General features: G+C 34.6%; 1 protein-coding gene across 6 annotated transcripts in view; it reads right to left on the bottom strand.

The window, feature by feature from the left end:
- Window positions 1-19,397, bottom strand: part of LOC100894091 (USP6 N-terminal-like protein) — an 84,743-nt gene that overhangs the window by 5,558 nt on the left and 59,788 nt on the right. For 3 of the 6 annotated variants that reach the window (XM_030988017.1, XM_030988016.1, XM_030988018.1), the window contains 7 exons: window positions 16,540-16,660; window positions 15,722-15,816; window positions 13,163-13,328; window positions 12,650-12,766; window positions 11,741-11,904; window positions 7,645-7,701; window positions 4,083-4,133 (listed from right to left, as the gene is read on the bottom strand). In XM_030988017.1, the coding sequence (XP_030843877.1) occupies window positions 4,083-4,133; window positions 7,645-7,701; window positions 11,741-11,904; window positions 12,650-12,766; window positions 13,163-13,328; window positions 15,722-15,816; window positions 16,540-16,660 (771 nt within the window). The remainder of the gene's footprint in view (window positions 1-4,082; window positions 4,134-7,644; window positions 7,702-11,740; window positions 11,905-12,649; window positions 12,767-13,162; window positions 13,329-15,721; window positions 15,817-16,539; window positions 16,661-19,397) is intronic. The other 3 variants (XM_030988019.1, XM_030988020.1, XM_030988021.1) reach the window with 3 other exon arrangements.

Raw genomic sequence — 19,397 nt, 5'->3', positions numbered from 1 at the left:
CAAGTTCACACAAAAATATAAATGGCCACTAAATATTATGAAACTGTCATAATTGGGTAACAAAACACATATTCTGATATTTTAATGAGTTTTACAAATACCGGCTTTGAAATAACTCTACCCAATTTCACAAAAAAATGTAAAGTGATATGGCTAGCATTGAATACTGTGGTGCAGTGGATGAAATTGCATCAATTGCACAGAATTGTTTTGTTATCCCCTTGTAAACATAAGGAAAATAAACAAGTACAGGTATTAAGCGATTTAAAATGTGTGCTCCTGCTAAAAATGAAAAATGAAAAAGATCATCTGCTGTGATGCTGTGGAAATGAAGAGGAAAGTGAAGGAGAAGATGGTGCACAAAATATGTGGATGTCACACTCTTGGAACATGATGGTGTAGTATAGCCAAAACCTGTCTTAGTGGCCAATTCTCTATAAAGGTCACCTGTCTACAGTGGTCATGTGTTTTGTCTCTCTCAAGAAGGAAACATGTTTTAGAACCTGTCTATAGTGGCCACTCTTTCTGTTTCCTGTGGGCGGCCTTAATAAACAGGTATGACTGCATTAAGAATTAGAATTAGACCACAGAACTTCAAAGAACCAGATTTGATTGTTATTTACATGTAATTAATAGAAATTTATGACCAACATTGATCAATTTTTGACAAGTCATTTCAATCTATTAATAGTATGAAAGAACATGCAACAAAATGAAGGCTCTGTGCTGAAGAGTAGTTAGAAACTAGTAAATTATCATAGACAACCGCTTCATTTAAGTCATTGTTTCAGTTCCAGTCACGATAAGGTTTCAAGGTTTCTTTCATTTATTAAAGCCACACTGTCCTACTTGTAGCTACTTGCTCCCTCTATATATAAAACAATGCCTAATCAGTGACCATTGGTCCCCCATGATCCTCTTTTTCCTATGTTTTTCTGATGTTATTTGAGAGCTGATATAACCACCTGTGCAGTGACCTTGCAGGGTGCTCTAATCCCTCCTATAATCTAGCACAGATAAGCTTTAAATAATGTTTATCTACTTCTCATATTTGAATAAATGAACTACGTACTATTAGTAATATCACAAACATATGTTCATTTATAAGCAAAGACTGGTAAAAATGAATGATTATGAAGGTAACTGATTGCAAAAGGTATGGGATTGTGATGATCATGGAATTAAGAAATATGAACCAGAACTTCTTGAAAGATTTTTTTTAATTTAAAAGTAAACATACAAGCTAAAATTCTTTTTCATCACTTTCCTATTTTTTCCTAAGAAACTGATGCTTGCTTATCAATTGAAAACAAATTCTTCATTGCTTATACTATGGTGACTTGTATTTTTCCACAATTATACAAATAACCAAAGTATAGCAGAGTATTTCTAAATTTTCAAAATGAAATAAGAAGTTAACCATTCATCAAAAACAAGTCCCTGTACACAAGTACAATTTTTGTTTAAACATTAATGACCATACAGCACATAGGGACATATTTGTGATATGCAATATATATATATATGTATGATATATTATTATGATTATAATGTACATATAATGCAAATACCTGATCATTGGATGGTAAAATGTTTTGAATAAAATGTGAATGGGAATGAACTGGTTCTTTAGACTACAGTGGGATTATCAACGTTTTCACTTTTTTTTTAAATGAGGGCAAAAGATGAAGATTTTCCCCAAAAAGGAGAGGGAAGAGAGGGAGGGCAATGCAAACATTCAAACAAGTCAAAGATGCAGACACTTGCTTTCACTAAAAATAGCTTATTTCCTTTTGAACTCTTACACTCTTAACCATTTGAAAGTCTCAAGATTATTTTTTGTGGTCCGATCAATTTCCGATGCAGCAAAAAAAAAAAAAAAAAAAGGTTCATGTCAGGAAGCACATACTTTCATACACATGCAGCATTTCATAGATGTTTTTAGGAGCTAGGGCTAAATTGATCTCCTACTATTCTTCAAATTGGCAACAATAATATTTTTCTTTTAATGTTATATCATTCTTTATAAATGTAATATCTCGAAAAATTATATACATGGGTAAGAATTCTAATGAAAGTTGAAAAGATGACAAATTTTGATTGTAAGACATTAATTTTAAACCTCTGGATGGGTTGCCAATTTAAGTACTTTAAAACAGTACCCTCTCAAAATTATACAGATGTGGCCATGCAATCAAATTGGATGCAATATGTGCAGAGATTTTTGCTCTTTCTTTTCATGCATCTAGAATATTATTTAGGGCTATGTATCACAAGTTACCGAGCCAAACACATGTGGAATGCTTGTCCTGAAAGAATTAAAGGACAGATACTGTACCAAGGGGGTTGGAGGGATTAAACGTTATACAAAGTTTGGGGAAATTTTTGAAAATTGGCTGGATAGTGATTCTTTACAATTTTGATATATGTGGATGCCCCTGGGGATGTATTATAAGGACTAGAACATTTAGCCTCTTAAAACACTTCTGTTTTCAAGAAAAATCTCCCGGTAAATTAAGATAAATTTCAAATAGCGCCTACAGCCATCCAATGGTAGCTGCGACCATGAAAATTTCACAATATCCTGTTGTGGTATATAATTTCCAAACGGGAATAGCCAATCGGCCGATTTTAGTCAAGAAACATCGTTTTGTAGCTTAATTAATAACTTCACCTTGAGAGGGAACTACATAAAGAGTTTATTATTTACGATTTCAACACTTTAGAATTGATTTCAACCGCTACAGTAATCACTGAATGTCGTAGGATCGCATATGCTTCCAATATGTTTATTTGAACCAAATTCATGACCCCAAACCAAAACTTTATATTACCTTTAACATTCACATGCTCTGTAATGCAATTTAATTTCCGAGGTATAATGGTCAACCGTCTTCTCTTGTACAGGATACATGTACATATTTAAGGGAAAAGTTGAATGATATACATTTACTTGTAAGATGATTTTTACTTTTTAGGATGGTAAAATGTCAGGCATGCTACAATTGATTTGAATTGATTGAGTGAACCTATAAATGTAATTACTTTTTGTCTACAATGTATGATGTGGTAAATAACGAGAAAAAATGATAATAGGCATGATATGATCTATTTGAATTACGAGTGCTAACCTAACAAAAACTTCTTCTTCTACTCTTCTTCTCCTCCTACTTCTTCTTCTTCTTCTCCTTCTCTTCCTTTTTTTTTCTTTTGCTTCTCCTTCTTCTCCTCCTCCTTCTCTTCTTCTTCTTCTTCTTCTTCTTCTTCTTCTTCTCTTCTTCTTCTTCTTCTTCTTCTTCTTCTCTTCTTCTTCTTCTTCTTCTTCTTCTTCTTCTTCTTCTTCTTCTTCTTCTTCTTCTTCTTCTTCTTCTTCTTCTTCTTCTTCTTTCTTCTTCTTCTTCTTCTTCTTCTTCTTTCTTCTCTTCTCCTTCTCTTCCTTCTTCTTCTGCTTCTCCTTATTCTCTTTCTTCGTTTTCACCTTCATTTCTTCATCCTCCTCCTCCTTCTTTTTCTTTTTCTGCATTATGTGTAAGTTTGAATTTGAATTTCTTGGAATAACCTAGTGACTTATCTTCTTTTTCTACTATTACATTGGAAATACGCATGAGTGCATTGCTGATTTGATAATACTTTAATCTTCTTTGTTTTTCTTTTCAGTATGATAATACTACACTTATGTATTTTCTTGGGCTAACCTAATATCACCTTCTTCTTATATGAGCGCAGTGTACATGTGATAATACTGGATTTTTTCCTTCTAGTATGATGTGTTGCAAAGCATGTCGAAATGTATTTGTAGTTCTGATGCTAAGCTAGTAACCTTTTCTACTTTCACATATGAATAGAGACTACCGGTACATAAAATGAATGTGGAGAGTGTTTTTTTTTAATATGGTATGTTGTCAGACATGCAATATTCATACCGGTAATGATTCTTCCTCTATGAGATGAGTGCAGTGTATGTGTAATACAATTTTTTTTAGTAGGATGATACAGCTAAGCGTGCTATATTCATTGAATATATTTTTAGTTTCATCCTGTTTTCATCCAGTGCCAAGGCTAGGCTAGATGCAACCTCTCACCTCTTTTTTGAAAGTCACATTCTTGGGTTTAGCAGGAGGGATGGGTTTAGTCTACCAAAACAAGAAGGTTAGAAATAGCACATCAAAAAACAATACACAAGAAACTAGAAATCAAAATACACACATGTACATGTATATATAAGGTAATATTTCAACACAGTTTCAGGCTTCTCATGCAGTTGAATCGGGTGATCAGATATACGCTCTAGCCACATTTGCTCAGGGCTTATTTTCGGTAAAGTAGGTAGGGTTAGGGTTAGGGTTAGGGAAAGGTTTTATGCAGGGCCTGACAAAAACAGGCGCTAAGGACACATAAGCGCCCAAAATCTCCTCAAGAAATTTCCACAATAACAGCACATACCGGTAGATATATTATGAAAGAAAGACAGACCGATACACAAAATGTCACATAGTATAGTCAGAGAGTAAAAAAACACAGGGGTGTCAACAAATTAAAGAGAAGGTTGAGTTCTGGAAAGAGATGAAAAATAATTTGTAAGCGTTATCATTGTTATCATGCAATTTTGGAAGAGCATCTAATAAAAAATGTTCCCTGAAAAGCATGGCTCTTCAAATGCTATCATATTCTAAATATGGCATGCAACAACAAAAAAATCGGGACAGATTTTAATGCCGAATGTTCGTGTAGCCCCATATATATCTTTCAGTGTACAGTGCTTGTAACTTTACCAAGACTGGGTCAAATTTCTTATCATTTTGATGATTTTGATGATTCCAGAACCTTGCAGTACACACCAATACTTATATGCTATACATGTAGATGATCAACCTTTTCTTATCGATTTCACACCGTTTCTTTCACAATGCAATTGCATAACCAGAACTCAACTTTATCTTTAAGGAGCATTGTCCACAATTTGAACATAGGTGATAACCTAGTTTTATTTTGGTGGGGGCCTTCTTAGAATTCTTTGCTTAACTGTTGGGCAACAAGGTCCAAGAGCCCCCAGGGACCCTTTTCACAAAGCCTTTTTTCAATGACAAATGACAAATATCAGTGACAAATCTGCTGATAACCAATCAGAAGCAAGGATTTCAGTAGCTTATAACAACAACTGTCATTTGTCATTGATGACAAGTTTTGTGAAACACCCCCTGGACTCCCGGCCCAAACACAACCAAGAGGTACACATCAGATTTTGTGAGAAGCATTCTTGTACACATTTTTCGTTAAGAATACATTTGATAAGACATATAAAACAAAAGTTAAAATCAAATAATCATACATGTATTCAGTACAAACATTTTTTTTAAAAGAAAGAAACCACAAAGGCAAAGAATTCTGTAGAATGCTTGAATCATTGACTGTATAAATGTCCGAGTAAAACCAATTTTCTTTTAAATGCAAAGTATAAATAAGAGGGAGTATAATTTTGAATTATTCATGAATATGCTCAACTAAAAAAATTAAAAAATTGAATGACATCATCAGACATGTTAGAAGCATTTGTAATGTTAAAATATTGCATAATAAAACAAATAACATTTACATAAACAGTAAACATAAATATCTACATAAACATGAAGAAAAAAAGACAGTAGATATTAGATACAAGAACATATACATGTAACTGAATAGCTGGGAAAGCATTTACATGAAATTAATTATAAAACACAAAATCAGGTAATAAAATGGATTTACTTTCATGTGAAATCATAAAGCACAATGCATCCCAAATGAAAATTAGCAGTTAGTACAAAAGACAAATCATGTTAAAGTGAGGTTACATGGCCAAGTTATATCCCTTGTTAGAGATGTGCGTAAATATGAAATGGGTTGAACGATTGAGAATATAAAGATGAAGAATAATGCTTGTACAGTCAAACCTGCTTTAGTGACCACCTGTCTACAAAGACCACAATTTTTGTTTCCCTTGAAAGTGGTTTCTCATTGAAGCCTGTGCATGTACTAAAGGAACCTGTCTACAAAGACCACTTTTTGTGTTTCCCTTGGGTGGTCGCTATAGACAGGTTTGACTGTATAACCATGTAGATATGAATATAGGTGAACTAAACTTATATACCCCAGCTACACTGCGAAAGTTGGTCAAACCTCCAACACAACCAAAAGCATTTTCAAGACATGGATATATTGGGGCTAAATCGATCACATTGTATTCTTTAAATTGGCAACAATAATATTTTCCTTTATTGCTTCATTGTTCTCATGAAATGCAATGCCTTTGAAAGCAATAAACATGGATAGAAAACTTGCTGTTAAGTTGAGAAAAAAAATTGCACATTTTGATAAAAACAAGAATTTTGAACCCCTCAATGTTTTGCCAATTTAAGGATTTTAAAGCTTTTTTTCCATTCTAAAATTTGTGGCATCGACCACAACGGGTCATGCAACATACACTAACACAATATGTGCAGAAAAATTTGCCCTTTGTTATCATACATCTGGGGGGCGTTTCACAAAACTTGTCATCAGTGATAAATGACAATTTTTGTTACAAGCTACTGAAATCCTTGCTTCTCATTGGCTATCAGCAGATTTGTCACTGATTTTAGTCATTTGTCATTGAAAAAAGGCTTTATCATACATCTGGTATTCAAAACGTGGAAAGCTTGTTCAGAAATCTGGGCCATTGAAATGTTCATTAGGCTACAGTTGCTTCTAAAGAATCTTTAAAATTTGGGGATATTGTAATTTTTTTGTGTGTGTTTGGTGTGTTGACGGTCTGGTGTTGGTCTTGTCAGTGTCAATGGGGCATACTCTCTAAATAAACAGTAATGGAAACCCACTTTTTGAGGGACGTAATATTTGGGACCACTTTGTTTGGAATGGAATCCATGATGAAGAAAAAAAAATAATAGTAAAATCCCCTCTCAAAAGAATACTTTGACCACTTCTTTGGCATGGATAATGATCCTACATGTATATATGACGCCTAAGCCTATTTCAGATATAACGCAGCATAACTGCAGCAGTTTTTTAAAAGACATCAAGTGTAATGCATGTCACATTTATGAATCTAATAACACAGAGCCATTCATTTAACACATTTTTTTTTTAAGCGTTTTTGTTGGGAGTTTTTTTGTTATTTTTGCAGCAGTTTACAGCGCCATATCTGAACAAGCCTTAAAGAGAAGGTTGAGTTCTGGTCATGCGATTGCATTGTGAAAGAAAAGGTGTGGAATGGATCAGAAAAAGTTGATCATGCAGCATGTAAGTATTGGTGTGTACTGCAAGGTTCTGGAATCATCAAAATCATAATAAATTTTGCCCAGTCTTAGTAAAGTAACAAGCACTGTACACAGAAAGATGTACATGGGACTACACAAATGGTGTCGGGCTAGCTTACACTGACTTCCTTATCTTTCTATGCTCATTACTCAGCCAGTACACATTTTCTTCCAAAATTGTTTGGCACATGACATTTATTTGTAATCTTTAACATTCAGTGTAAGTTTTGTTTGATTCTGTGAGAATTAATTTTCTTTCTTTTTTAGCAGAACTCAAGTTTATCTTAACAGAGTGGATTTTCACTCCTGTGCATTATTAGAAAGAAAGTACAACTACAAGCAGCATGCTCACCTTCTTTTGTTTGTCTGTTTCAGACGAACGAGGTTGGGAGACGATGGAAGATGGGGACTAAAGGACAAACAAACATTCAGAAACAAGACACAAAAGTACAAGCAGACACAAGGCAAGCTCATGCAAAACAATGGCAATATAAAAGATCAAAACATATCTTAGCATTGATACAAACTGCCCTGTTTCATAAAACTTGTTATCAATTAAAAGTTAAAATAACTGTTATCAGCTACTCATTTCGTGGAATTTGATTGCCCGAGAATTTGTCATAGATATTTAGCATTTGTTATTGAAAACAAGATTTACAAAACAGGGTCCAGGTTTGATTTTGTTTTTCTCACTTTGGTCGAGATATATCTCCTCTCTCTCTCTCTCTCTATTTTTCCATGTTAGACTGATCTCACTGACTTGATACCAAAATGTGACGAAAAGAAGAATTAAGGCAAAACGACCTTTAATATTAAAGTGGATACTGTTTGCCATCTTTGCTCGTTAAAATGGTATACATAAATGTATACCAGTAGGAGAGTTGAGCACTGCAAGGGGCTTATAAAAGCAACACTTCTTTGCACATTCAAACATTTCTTTTAATTTCTTTTGCTCTTTCATTCTAAGCTCCTAAGCTAAAAGATTTTGCAATGAGATACAAGGCTTTTGCACAGTATTAACTTTGTCATTTTCATCACCATCATCATCATCATCACTTACAGGGTCAGTGAGGCTACTTAGCAAAATTTCTGACATGTCTTTTACTAATTAGCTTTTTAACAAAAAAATATTCCAGTCAGAGGAGTGCTTCACAAAGATTCCACATCAAGGAAATGACATCTCCTTGATAATAGAAAATATGAATGATTTGAATCAACATTTTATGCCTTTTAAAATGACTTTACAAAATATTTTCAAAGATGGTAACGGCTTTCCATAATTGTTAAGTCCAACTTAGGATCTTTGTGAAACACCCCCTGGACAATAAACACATCAAAACAGCATATACATGTATCAGCCATTATCTCAGTTATGATATCTTTTCTATGTTCCATGTGCTTTTTACACTTTCATCACGAAATATCAAAATGGCAAAAGATGACTAAATTTGCTTTCATGCCTTGCAGCTTGGCACATACATGTTCACACAAAAAGCAAGCCACAAACAAACACACAAAAACAAACTTGAAAACATGCAATCATGCTACAAATATCTAACAAAGCTAACATCTACACAACTGCTATTTTCTTTTAACTTTGTAATTAATTTAATACAAGATTGATTACAATTACAATAACATGCACAACATGCACCAAAGCAACCAACAAAAATTATTCACAAAGTACTGAATCGTGTATAAATCTACTTGTTTTTCCAATAAGAGTAAATGAAGGCCAATCTACTATTAGCCAGAAATGTAGACAAGTCCACATTGATCTATATCTTTTTTCATCATAAGTCAATAAAAAGAAAGGTTGTGATGAAATGTAGCTTGAGAAACATGGGATGGTTGAGAAGTCTGTAGGATGTAATTAATTGTCCTGTAACAAGACAACAGTATTAAAAACAAGTTTACTGCTCTCGCTTGACATATTTAGGGTGCGTTCAAGCGATTTTTTGAAGCTAGAATCACAAACATAAATAACAAATCAAAACGCCGCTAAAAAACATGGTTACTGCGGGAGAGCGCTCAAGCGATTTTTCATCTTAAACGCTGATTCTTGCTCATTTCAAGCCCAGCCACTGATCATCACACTGTGCAGTTTGATCCAGGAAGTATGGGTTAACTTCGCTGCATGCTTTCTGTCTGTGTTTACAGTCGACTGTCGGTCAAACCGGAACAGGCCACGATAATGACGTCATAGAATCATAGGATCTCTGTTCGTTCAAGTAAATTTTAGCGACCATGATTTTGCAGAATCACGATACAAAACGCATATTTTTCAGCGTTTTGTGTTTGTGTTTTAAACAAGTTTATTTTTTTGACCGACGAAACATTGTTTGAACGCAACCGTGTTTTAACTAAACGTCTTTGAAAAACGTGATTCTAGGTTGAAAAAGTGTCGATTTAACACACCCTTAGTTTACCAAGTGTGCAACCTAGATAATTGCTCAACCTGCAAATTTCAAACCTGTTGGTCAATTATATCATTAAATAGTAGAATGCAAAAAAAAATTATACAAAGTAATAAACAGACACATAATATTTTTTAGCCACATGCAAAACAAAAACACCTGTGTTTAATGTGGAAAAATCCTTTGTAAGCCTTTGGTCTAGATACATGCGACTTTCGTGATGACCTACTCCCCCTCCTCTCCGCCCCCCCCCCCCCCAAAAAAAAAATAAATAAATAAAAAATAAAAGAGGAGGAAAGTGCAGCCACAAAGTAACTTCCAAAGTAATTGGAGTCAGATAGGGCTAACATGTTCATGTACCTCATCCAACAGAAAAGTTTTCAGTCTTCAAAAAATGTGTATAACCTCACTCGTGAGTTCCCAGCATAAAATATGTACAAATTATTTGGCAATAGATATGAAATATATTCCTCTTCAAAAAGATAATCCTCTGCATTCATATTTACAACATTTACAAACATTAGTATCAAATATATTCCCTTGTTACTCTTATGATTTAGATACGGTTAAGTTATAGTCAAATGTTTAAATGAAATGTTCAGCAATAAAAAATAACACAGGCCTAATGTGATAATATGATAATAAAGATAATAAGAATATGTGTAATGAGAAACTGATTACTGTATTGTACATAAATGTACATGATTATACAAGTTCATATACATTTCAAGTGCAATATCCAACGTTGATTACAGGTGGATTACATACAAAGAATATCACATTAAATAGAACTGATTGTGCAATGCTGGTAATATAATATCATGAATACCTATATGCCCTAAAACAATATGATTATATACTATGATGTGCCACTTTAAAGTAGAATGTAGCATACATAATTATGTTTTGGTTGTCTTTTTTCATATAAATATCTTTTTAATTCATTTCGTTTTTTAAAGAAAGAAGTTTGAAGTGCATGAAATTATATTTTCTTTCTTTCTTTCTGTCTTTCTTCTGCAGAAAATACATTATCTTCCTACTTATACTTTTTAATATATACTTTATGTAAACTGCTTCGATATGCAAAACGCGTACATGAGCCTGATACAATTTTTTGTCATGAATTATCCTTGAAAATAGTATAATACAAAATAGCACCCCAAAAATAATTGTCATTACAAGTTAAAAGTAAATGTGGCATACTTCAATTTTGCTTGGACCAAAAAAAACATATTTATCCGAAGAAAGATCTATCGGCCCGTTATATCATCATAATTTATGGTGAAAGACTGTTGCATACCCCTCTAACGATCACAGCGCAAATGGATTCACTCTTGGCCACAAAATGTAATGAATCTTCACTTTTGCACTCATCAACCGAGTCGTCTTTGTGAAGGTGATGAAGAAGCGAATGACATTTAAACAGCGCCATCTATCTCTCACATCGAGACAACAACAGTCCATTGTTACCCATTTACGTCCATATTTTGCTGATCTGAAGTCTTTTGTTAACTACATGTACATGTAAAGCCTAGATGACGTCTCAAATGACTAGTGGAAATATGTGTTAGATGTACATGACACCGTCGCTAATGGTTTATGAATGCAGATTAAACATGTGGATTATTTGCTAACTCGCTTATGTTGTCTACACTACATGTACCTGATACTATATGATAAGTTAAACTCAATGATCACATTGATACACCTTCTATCCACTAAAGTCACATGCATGCATGCATACTAGCTTTTAGCGCCTTTGAATATTTTTTTAAACAGATGTATGGCGCCAAACAATTGCTGTGAATCATCATCATCATCATCGTAGCATAATGAGCTGACTATTCAACATGGTTGCGACATGGATCTGAAACACCACCCATCTTCCACCTCTAACACAGCACAGTAATTCATGCAATGCTGGTTCATGCAACATTGATCATCTCAACCCCCAGCAAGGGGAGAAAAGTCTGTTGGGAAGAAAAAGCTATTTTGACATTTACGGGGGCATGCTGATTATCGTGGCCTTACTTGTCTACTAGTGCCATTGCCGACCGGCGGAGGAGAGACCGGCATAGCCGTCCGTAGCCCGGTTTGTTGGCTGACCGAAGGCTGTCGCATCAGACCGAACGGGAGGATGGCCAACTCGTTTTGCTTAGCGGGTTTGGGTATCAGTAGCTTTGAGCGTTTCAATTCTGCAATGAAAAATAGAAAAAAAGAAATTTGAGAATGATATTAAGAACCCTAAGCCATCATATTTCTGTATGGTAGGATTGTGTTGAAGACATGGTTTCAACACGAATATAAAGAGAAGGTTTATGGGCATTTCAATCTATGTTTGCTATGAATACAGTTCTCAAGTAGCTTTGAGCGTTTCAATTCTGGAATGAAATAAAACATGAATACAGAAAAAAGTAAAGAACACACAAAAGTCTTAATGTTTCTGAATGCAAAAGTCACTATGAACATGACGGACAAAGAAAGAGGACAAAATATACAGTTCCTCATTCTACCCTCAACAATTGTTGTGGTAGACAAAGGAACATCCCTTCACTGCTAAAATGTGAAAATGTGTAGAACAGGTGAATATGCATGTGACACCTGTTCTACACATTTTTACATATGGTAATAGCAGTGAAGGGATGTTCCTTTGTCTACCTGAGGAACTTTATATTTTGTCCTCTTTCTTTGTCTGTCATGTTCATAGTGAGTATATTTCAGATCAACCTGAAACACGAATATGAAGGGAAGGCATCTTTGTGAACCTTTCTCCATGTATTCCAAAACTACTATTCAAATAACATTTAGTATCTCCATTGGAAAGATTGTTTCATTTTTTAAATTTAATATCTATATGTTATCCTATTTATATTTGTAACAAACTCTCATATTCAGTTGTGTCATCAGCTGTGCAATGTGAATAACCAAAGGCAATCATACCCGTTATCCCCTCCTGCAGGGCATCGATGACCTCATCGTCCCTATAACCGAAGTCGAGGACCAGCTGCTCCTGTAGGTACCTCACCACCAACTCCATGTCCTTCTTGATCATCACTCCTGGAAAACATAGGAGGAGGAATCAATACAATTAGATCTACCCCCCAAAGACTACAACATTCTCAATTGCAAATTAAGGGTGGACTATTCGTGGGTGCATAACTCTTATCCTGCCATAATGAATAAAGCCAAGTGCTGCAGGGCTAATCCCCATTGTGCCAAGAGACAAATCCCCCCCGGTGCCAAGTTTATTTTGAGATAATCTGTTGCATTCAATACCAATAACTGCTATTACGAATGCGTGCATGCATTAATATATCCCATAACATCGATGTCAGCATATTTGAGCACCCCATCCCCACCCCTGCCACCCCCCCCCCCCTCTCTCTCTCTCTCTTTCTTTCTTTCTTGCTCCCTTCTACTATCTCTCTATCCATCTATCTATCCATCACTCACTTCTGTGTAGTTTCATAAGTGTATATGCCATTGTGGTAAGTATCTTATCTCCTTCTAGCATGAAGATATCCCATAGCCTGAGAGTGAGAGGGAACGGTACTCTATCCAGGAAACACTGGAAGAACCACTTCATCGAGTACAGGCTGGTGTGGATCTCCAACCGGTCCTAAAACAAAGAAATCAAGAAAACAAATGAGAATAATAATAGTAGCTAACTCGTTAACACTGCTAGTTACTAGTTAAATATTAGTTAACTCTGCATGAGTCAAATCTGTTGGGACTGCAAAACAACTTTGACTAATAGAAAATACATGTTCTGCATAGTATGAAAACGAAAAAATTGATTTGACGGTGGGAAAATGTAACTTATGCGACTGTGAGTTGACTGTAGTTATAATAGTTGGATCGTGTAAAGTGCTCATGGTATTACATTATTATCACAATGGCTTTAACATAGCTGTTATCATTACATTCGAGTAGGGATGCTAGTTAGAATAGATCAGAGGGCCTGAATATCACCTAGAATGAGCTAGTTTGTACACACAAAAAACCTAAACTATGGTATGAAAATAACTCGCCAGGGCCTGAATACAGGCTATTGCCTGAAAACTGGCATCCCTGCATTCAAGGTATTGCTTGCTACCAGGTACGTTCCTACTTAATATTCCTCGGTTGCGAGTGGCATACCTGCATGTACATGTGGATCGATGTCTAGTCAAAAGAGTTTAGTTTAAGAGTTTAGGGTTGAACCCATTCCCTTTGTTTCTACAATCAAGCATTCAAACCACAACAACAACACCTCTTTTCTAATCTTGTGCTGAAATCATAAGTTCTATGAATTAAAATGTATTTTGTGAGGATATAATCTTTGAGTTATTCCACTTATTAATTCATCACTCAGTAAATTGCTTATTAAGTCCAGCAAAATAGCAACAAATCGTCGCTGTTTTCACGAAGTGACGGTAGTGAAAAAAATTGCATTCACTTTGCGTGACGATTTTCCTCACTACCGTCACTTCGTGAAAACAAGGACGAAATGTTTAAAAAAAACTAAAAGATTGCTGTGTAACAGTTTGAATAAAGTTTATGACTGCGCAATAACTAGAAACTTCCACATCCCTTAATATTCAGTATATGAAGCAAATCTCCCGGCTCTAACTCCTTAATTAATATCCTCTATCATCAACTCCAAGTTAATTAAGTATGTGTATATAGTGTCGGGTTCCTCTTATAATACCCAGGTCTTTCCTTGGCTCAAGAGCATTTCGTAAAATGACACCAATCCTTTTCTTCTCATTAAAAATAAACATGTAGTTCCAAATGCTCTATTTTCAGATCATGAACCAAAAATAGCTATCCAGTATCATGCCAGTCGAAACCCAATCTAGAAACCTTGGTCTATTTCAGAAGGCAAAGTTGGATTTTCTCAAGTGCAAGTTTCTTTTCTTGTTTCTTTGGAATTATCAATCATTTCCCTTTTCGTAATTCTCCCAACACCGTCTAAGCTAAATATAGTATTTCTAGCCACCTCTGTACCGTATGTTAGGGGTACTATGCTGGGTTCTATGACAGATGATCCTCAAACAATTGCTCCTGGGTTAATATCCTAAACAAACCAAACTCCTCACTCAAGCCCTACACCAAATACTATGCCTATCAGTAATCCTAACTCTAACCCCATCAATGACATAGAGCCAAGTGCAGGAAATAATTTTCCTGGTATTGCATGACTGCTATACAAAATATATAATAATAATAATAATTGATATAATAATAATAATTGATTATTATTATTATTATTATTATGCATTTTTGCATGACTGCTATACAAAAATCTTTGGTGTAGCAGTTTTCTTCCATAGAAATGTAAAGAATTTCATTTGAAATAGCCATCAGCTGAAATTGCTAATTAAAAATTTTGAGGCAAATTATTCCCTGCAAGTGTGTGCAGTTTTATCTTATTTTTATATTTCTTCCTTCTCCTTAGGATTATCCATAAGCTCATGTGAAGTTGTTTAGGTTGATTTCATACTTTCTAGCTGTACAGAAGTTATCTTTACCTGATTGGTACACTTTAACACTTCCTTTGCTTTCTTTGCCTCCTTACACATGCAATTTTTTAAAATACAATAGCCACAAATTGACAGAAAGATTGCTTTGTGCAATGCATAGCACAATCACCCATTTCCAGTCTTCATTGGCTCTATGAAGACCCTTTAACACCAGTATAGATTAATCTTGCCCTGGAAACAGTTAAATAATCTTGAATCCTTTGGTATATCTATCCTATGATAAATACAATAAAGCACAGGGGGGATAATTTGTGTTGCATATAAAGAGTTAAACTAGTAACCCTGTAGGGGATGGAGTTGAGCGGAGTTGGCCTAGAGTACTTACCAGATTCTTGCGGATCTTGGGTAGGAGTTTCCCGAGGATGTAATTTATTGTCGGGAAAATGCCTGTTCTTTACAATTTGCAAGAGATTCAGGTTTTTAAATACCGGTAGTAAACCTGTAGGAGATGGAGTTTAGTGGGCGGGATCAGAACGAGATTACTTACCAGATTCTTGCGGATCTTGGGTAGGAGTTTCCTGAGGATGTTCTCATGGTGGTCCTGGTACCTGATCAGCTTCGGGAACCCAGGAATAAAGAACCCTGAAAGAGATTTTTTCCAATTCAATTCAATTCAATTCAATTCAATTCAATTCAATTCAATTCGATCAATTCAATGCAATTCCATGCAATTCAATTCAATTCAATTCTATTCAAATTCAATTCTATTCAAAGTCAATTCTATTCAAAGTCAATTCAAATCATAATTATTTAGAAAATAGAACCAAATTTGTACAAATAAATAAAGATAAGTCTAATACCGAAAAACTTAGATATGGAGTGTCTCAAGGATCCGTTCTTGGACCTCTTTTACTGATTATTTACGTTAATGACATGTGCAAGATGTGTCAGTCATATCACAATCAAATATCAAAAAGGGAATAAGAAATCAATTTAGATTGATTGATTTGATTGATTGATTGATTGATTGATTGATTGATTCAGGCTTACCCGCAACACAATGTGTGCACATTTTCCACTCCCTGGGGAGCATTCCAGCCAGTCGCCATTTTACAAGCGCCACTTGCTAATCCAACCACATTAACTTTTTGCATCCTACCGAGTACCCATTCAACACTTGGGTTGAGTGTGGCAAATGTAGATCAATGTCTTGCCAATGGACATAGTGCCGTATCGGGGATTGAACCACGACTAACCACGACCTTTGAATTTCAAGTCAAGTGCTTAAACCACTCGACTACGGCACTTCTACAGTACTTAGTAAAGGATAAACGCAATGTACAGCACCCTCTATAGTTGACTTACCGTGCATGGCATGCTTGGTGTCGGTGAGTAGGATATGGAGAGCCCAGAAGGCTTCTTCCTCGTTGAGGTACATGAGTAGGAGGGCTGCTATCTGGCTCATCCCCTGGCAATATCCAACCTCCTACAGGTAGAAGAAAGAAGAAAAAGAGAAAACTCAAAGTACATCCATGCTTTAAAGTGACTCAGCATTAAACATTGTTGAAGATTGATGGAATAACTGTGTAATTTTTGTATGAAATGTTACTTATTATATTCCTTCTACTGTACTCACCCTTTAACATGCAAAAAATCCTGAAAAAATTCTCAAACCACAAAGATATGATGATTTTCTTTGAAGTCGTCAATTCTTTGTGACAATTTATAATCACCTAACATTTAATTAAATTATAATAATATAGTTGGGATAATTCTGGAATCGATCTGATCAGTTTTTCCCAATTGTTATTAATAATAATGGTCCCTTTTCATTCAAACTTTCAGATTATCTCTAATTGTACGTCTGGCATTGAAGTCACTACCTTAGCACCTTTTTCTCTCATCTTAACAATGTTACCAAGTCCCTTTAAAAGCCAATTTGAAGATAATTTCATTTCAATAAACATGTTTAAAAAACTCTTAAGATAGTAACCATTTATAGTTTACATGTATGTAGAACAAAATTAACAGGCCAGCCAAACTATTCTTTGAAGTATTAGGTTTTTTTTAATGACATGCAGTATGTCTGAACACACTAATCACACATAATGTAAAGTGTTTGAGCCTGCATCACAGTTTTTTTGACATAATATTCTAAAAGAAGCAAAGGTCATGTTTTTCAGAAATAAGATGATATACAAGTACATGTACATGTAGTCTCATGACTGATCACATGTCACTGTGAATGTTTCAAGTCTGTGAGTCGATGACACAATGTTTGTACTGTAAATCAAATATTCCTTACAATTAGTTTTTACAAAAAAACATACTTTTTGAAAATATTATGACATGCATGAAGTTGCATGACAGATCACATGTTACAGTGAATATTTCTAGTATGTGAGTCTTTGTCACAATGTTTGTATTAATCAAATATCCCTTTCAATTAGTTTTTACACAAAAAAAATCATACTTTTACAAAAATATTACGACATGCATGATTTCACATAACTGATTACATATTATGATGAATGTTTCTAGTATGTGAGTCTATGTCACATTGTTTGTAAGTCAAATATTCCTTTAGTTTTTCATGAAATCATGCCTTTTTTAATATGACACGCATGAAGTCGCATGACTGATTACATATTATGATAAATGTTTCTAGTATGTGAGTCTACAGTGTATGTTACAATGTTTGTAAATCAAATATTCCTTTAGTTTTTCATGAAATTGTGCTTTTCTTAATATGACACACATGAGTTGAAGTCGCATGACAGATCACATGTTAGAGTGAATGTTTCTAGTATGTGAGTCTATGTCACATTATTTGTTGATCAAATATTCTTCTAGTTTTTCATGAAATCATACTTTTTCTAATATGACACAGATGAAGACGCATGGCAGATCACATGTTACAGTGAATGTTTCTAGTATGTGAGTCTATGTCACATTGTTTGTAAATCAAATATTCCTCTAGTTTTTCATGAAATCATACTTTTCATGATGACACGCATTAAGTCGCATGACTGATCACATGTTAGAGTGAATGTTTCTAGTACCTATGTGAGTGTATGTCACAATGTTATCTGTAGGATCAGGGCAGGATATGATGCGAGCTTTGCATGAATCTCCTCTACAGCTCATCCGTCTTACAGAGATAACCATCAGGGACCTCCTTAACAACTCTGCCAGGGAACAAGTTATTGCTTTCTCGATCCATCTCTTCTTGATTCTTCATATATTTTATCAGACTTATGTTCTTCTATTTTCCCTTCTTTTATCCCTTTCTTCCTTTCTGTTGTGTTTACTTTTTCTTTTGTCCCTTTCTTATTGGTTCCATTGCTTGAGCCTTTCTTCTATATTCATTTTACCTTTCAGGGACCTCCTTAACAGCTCCGCCAGGAAACAATTTATTGCTTTCTCCATCTCTTCTTCATTCTTGATATATTTTTTCAGACTTGTTTTCTTCTATTTTTCACTTAAGCTTTCAGGGATCTCCTTAGCAATTCTTCAATAGCTTGTTCTATATATTCTTCTATCTTCATATATTTTCAGACTAATCCTCTATTTTTCCTTCTTTCTTACCTTTCCTCCTTTATGTCATTTATACTTCTTTATCTGTCCATTTTTATTCTTTCTGTGTTCTTTTCTTCTATTTTTCACTTTAGCTTTCAGGGATCTCCTTAGCAATTCTTCAATAGCTTGTTCTAAATATTATTCTATCTCCATGTATTTTTCAGACTGTTACTCTTTTATTTTTTTCTTATTGCCTACCTTTCCTCCTTTTTGTCTTCTGTGCTTTTTCTTGTGTTTGCTTTTATACGTTTTATTTTCCAGCCTTTCTTCTATCTTCTCTTTTATCTTTCAGGGATCTCCTAAGCTATTCTGCTAGTAAGCAAGTTATTGATTTCATCATAAGCATGTTCTACATCTCTTTTCATTTATTCACATCTTTTTGTTTACGACATGCATTTATCGTTCTATTTTTTCACCATCATTTTCAACTCTAACTCTCTCTCTCACTTTTTATTTCAAAATTTTTGTTTCTCCCTTTCTTTTATTCTCCCCATTATTTTTAAAAGCGTCTTGCTTTCCCTCTTTTTTTTCTCCTTGATTTTAATTCTTCTTTACCTGATTATCTAATATTGTCACCGGTTCCTTTCCCCTTTCTTTTCTCCTGTTCCCCCCCCCCCCCCCCCAAACACCTTTCCATTTTCTTC

The sequence above is a fragment of the Strongylocentrotus purpuratus genome, unplaced genomic scaffold (genome assembly GCF_000002235.5).
Source record: "Strongylocentrotus purpuratus isolate Spur 01 unplaced genomic scaffold, Spur_5.0 spur5_scaffold_17, whole genome shotgun sequence".
In the NCBI taxonomy this organism is placed as follows: Eukaryota; Metazoa; Echinodermata; class Echinoidea; order Camarodonta; family Strongylocentrotidae; genus Strongylocentrotus; species Strongylocentrotus purpuratus.
The sequence above is the reverse complement of the archived record's forward strand: the minus strand, read 5'-3'. Positions and strand labels throughout refer to the sequence as shown.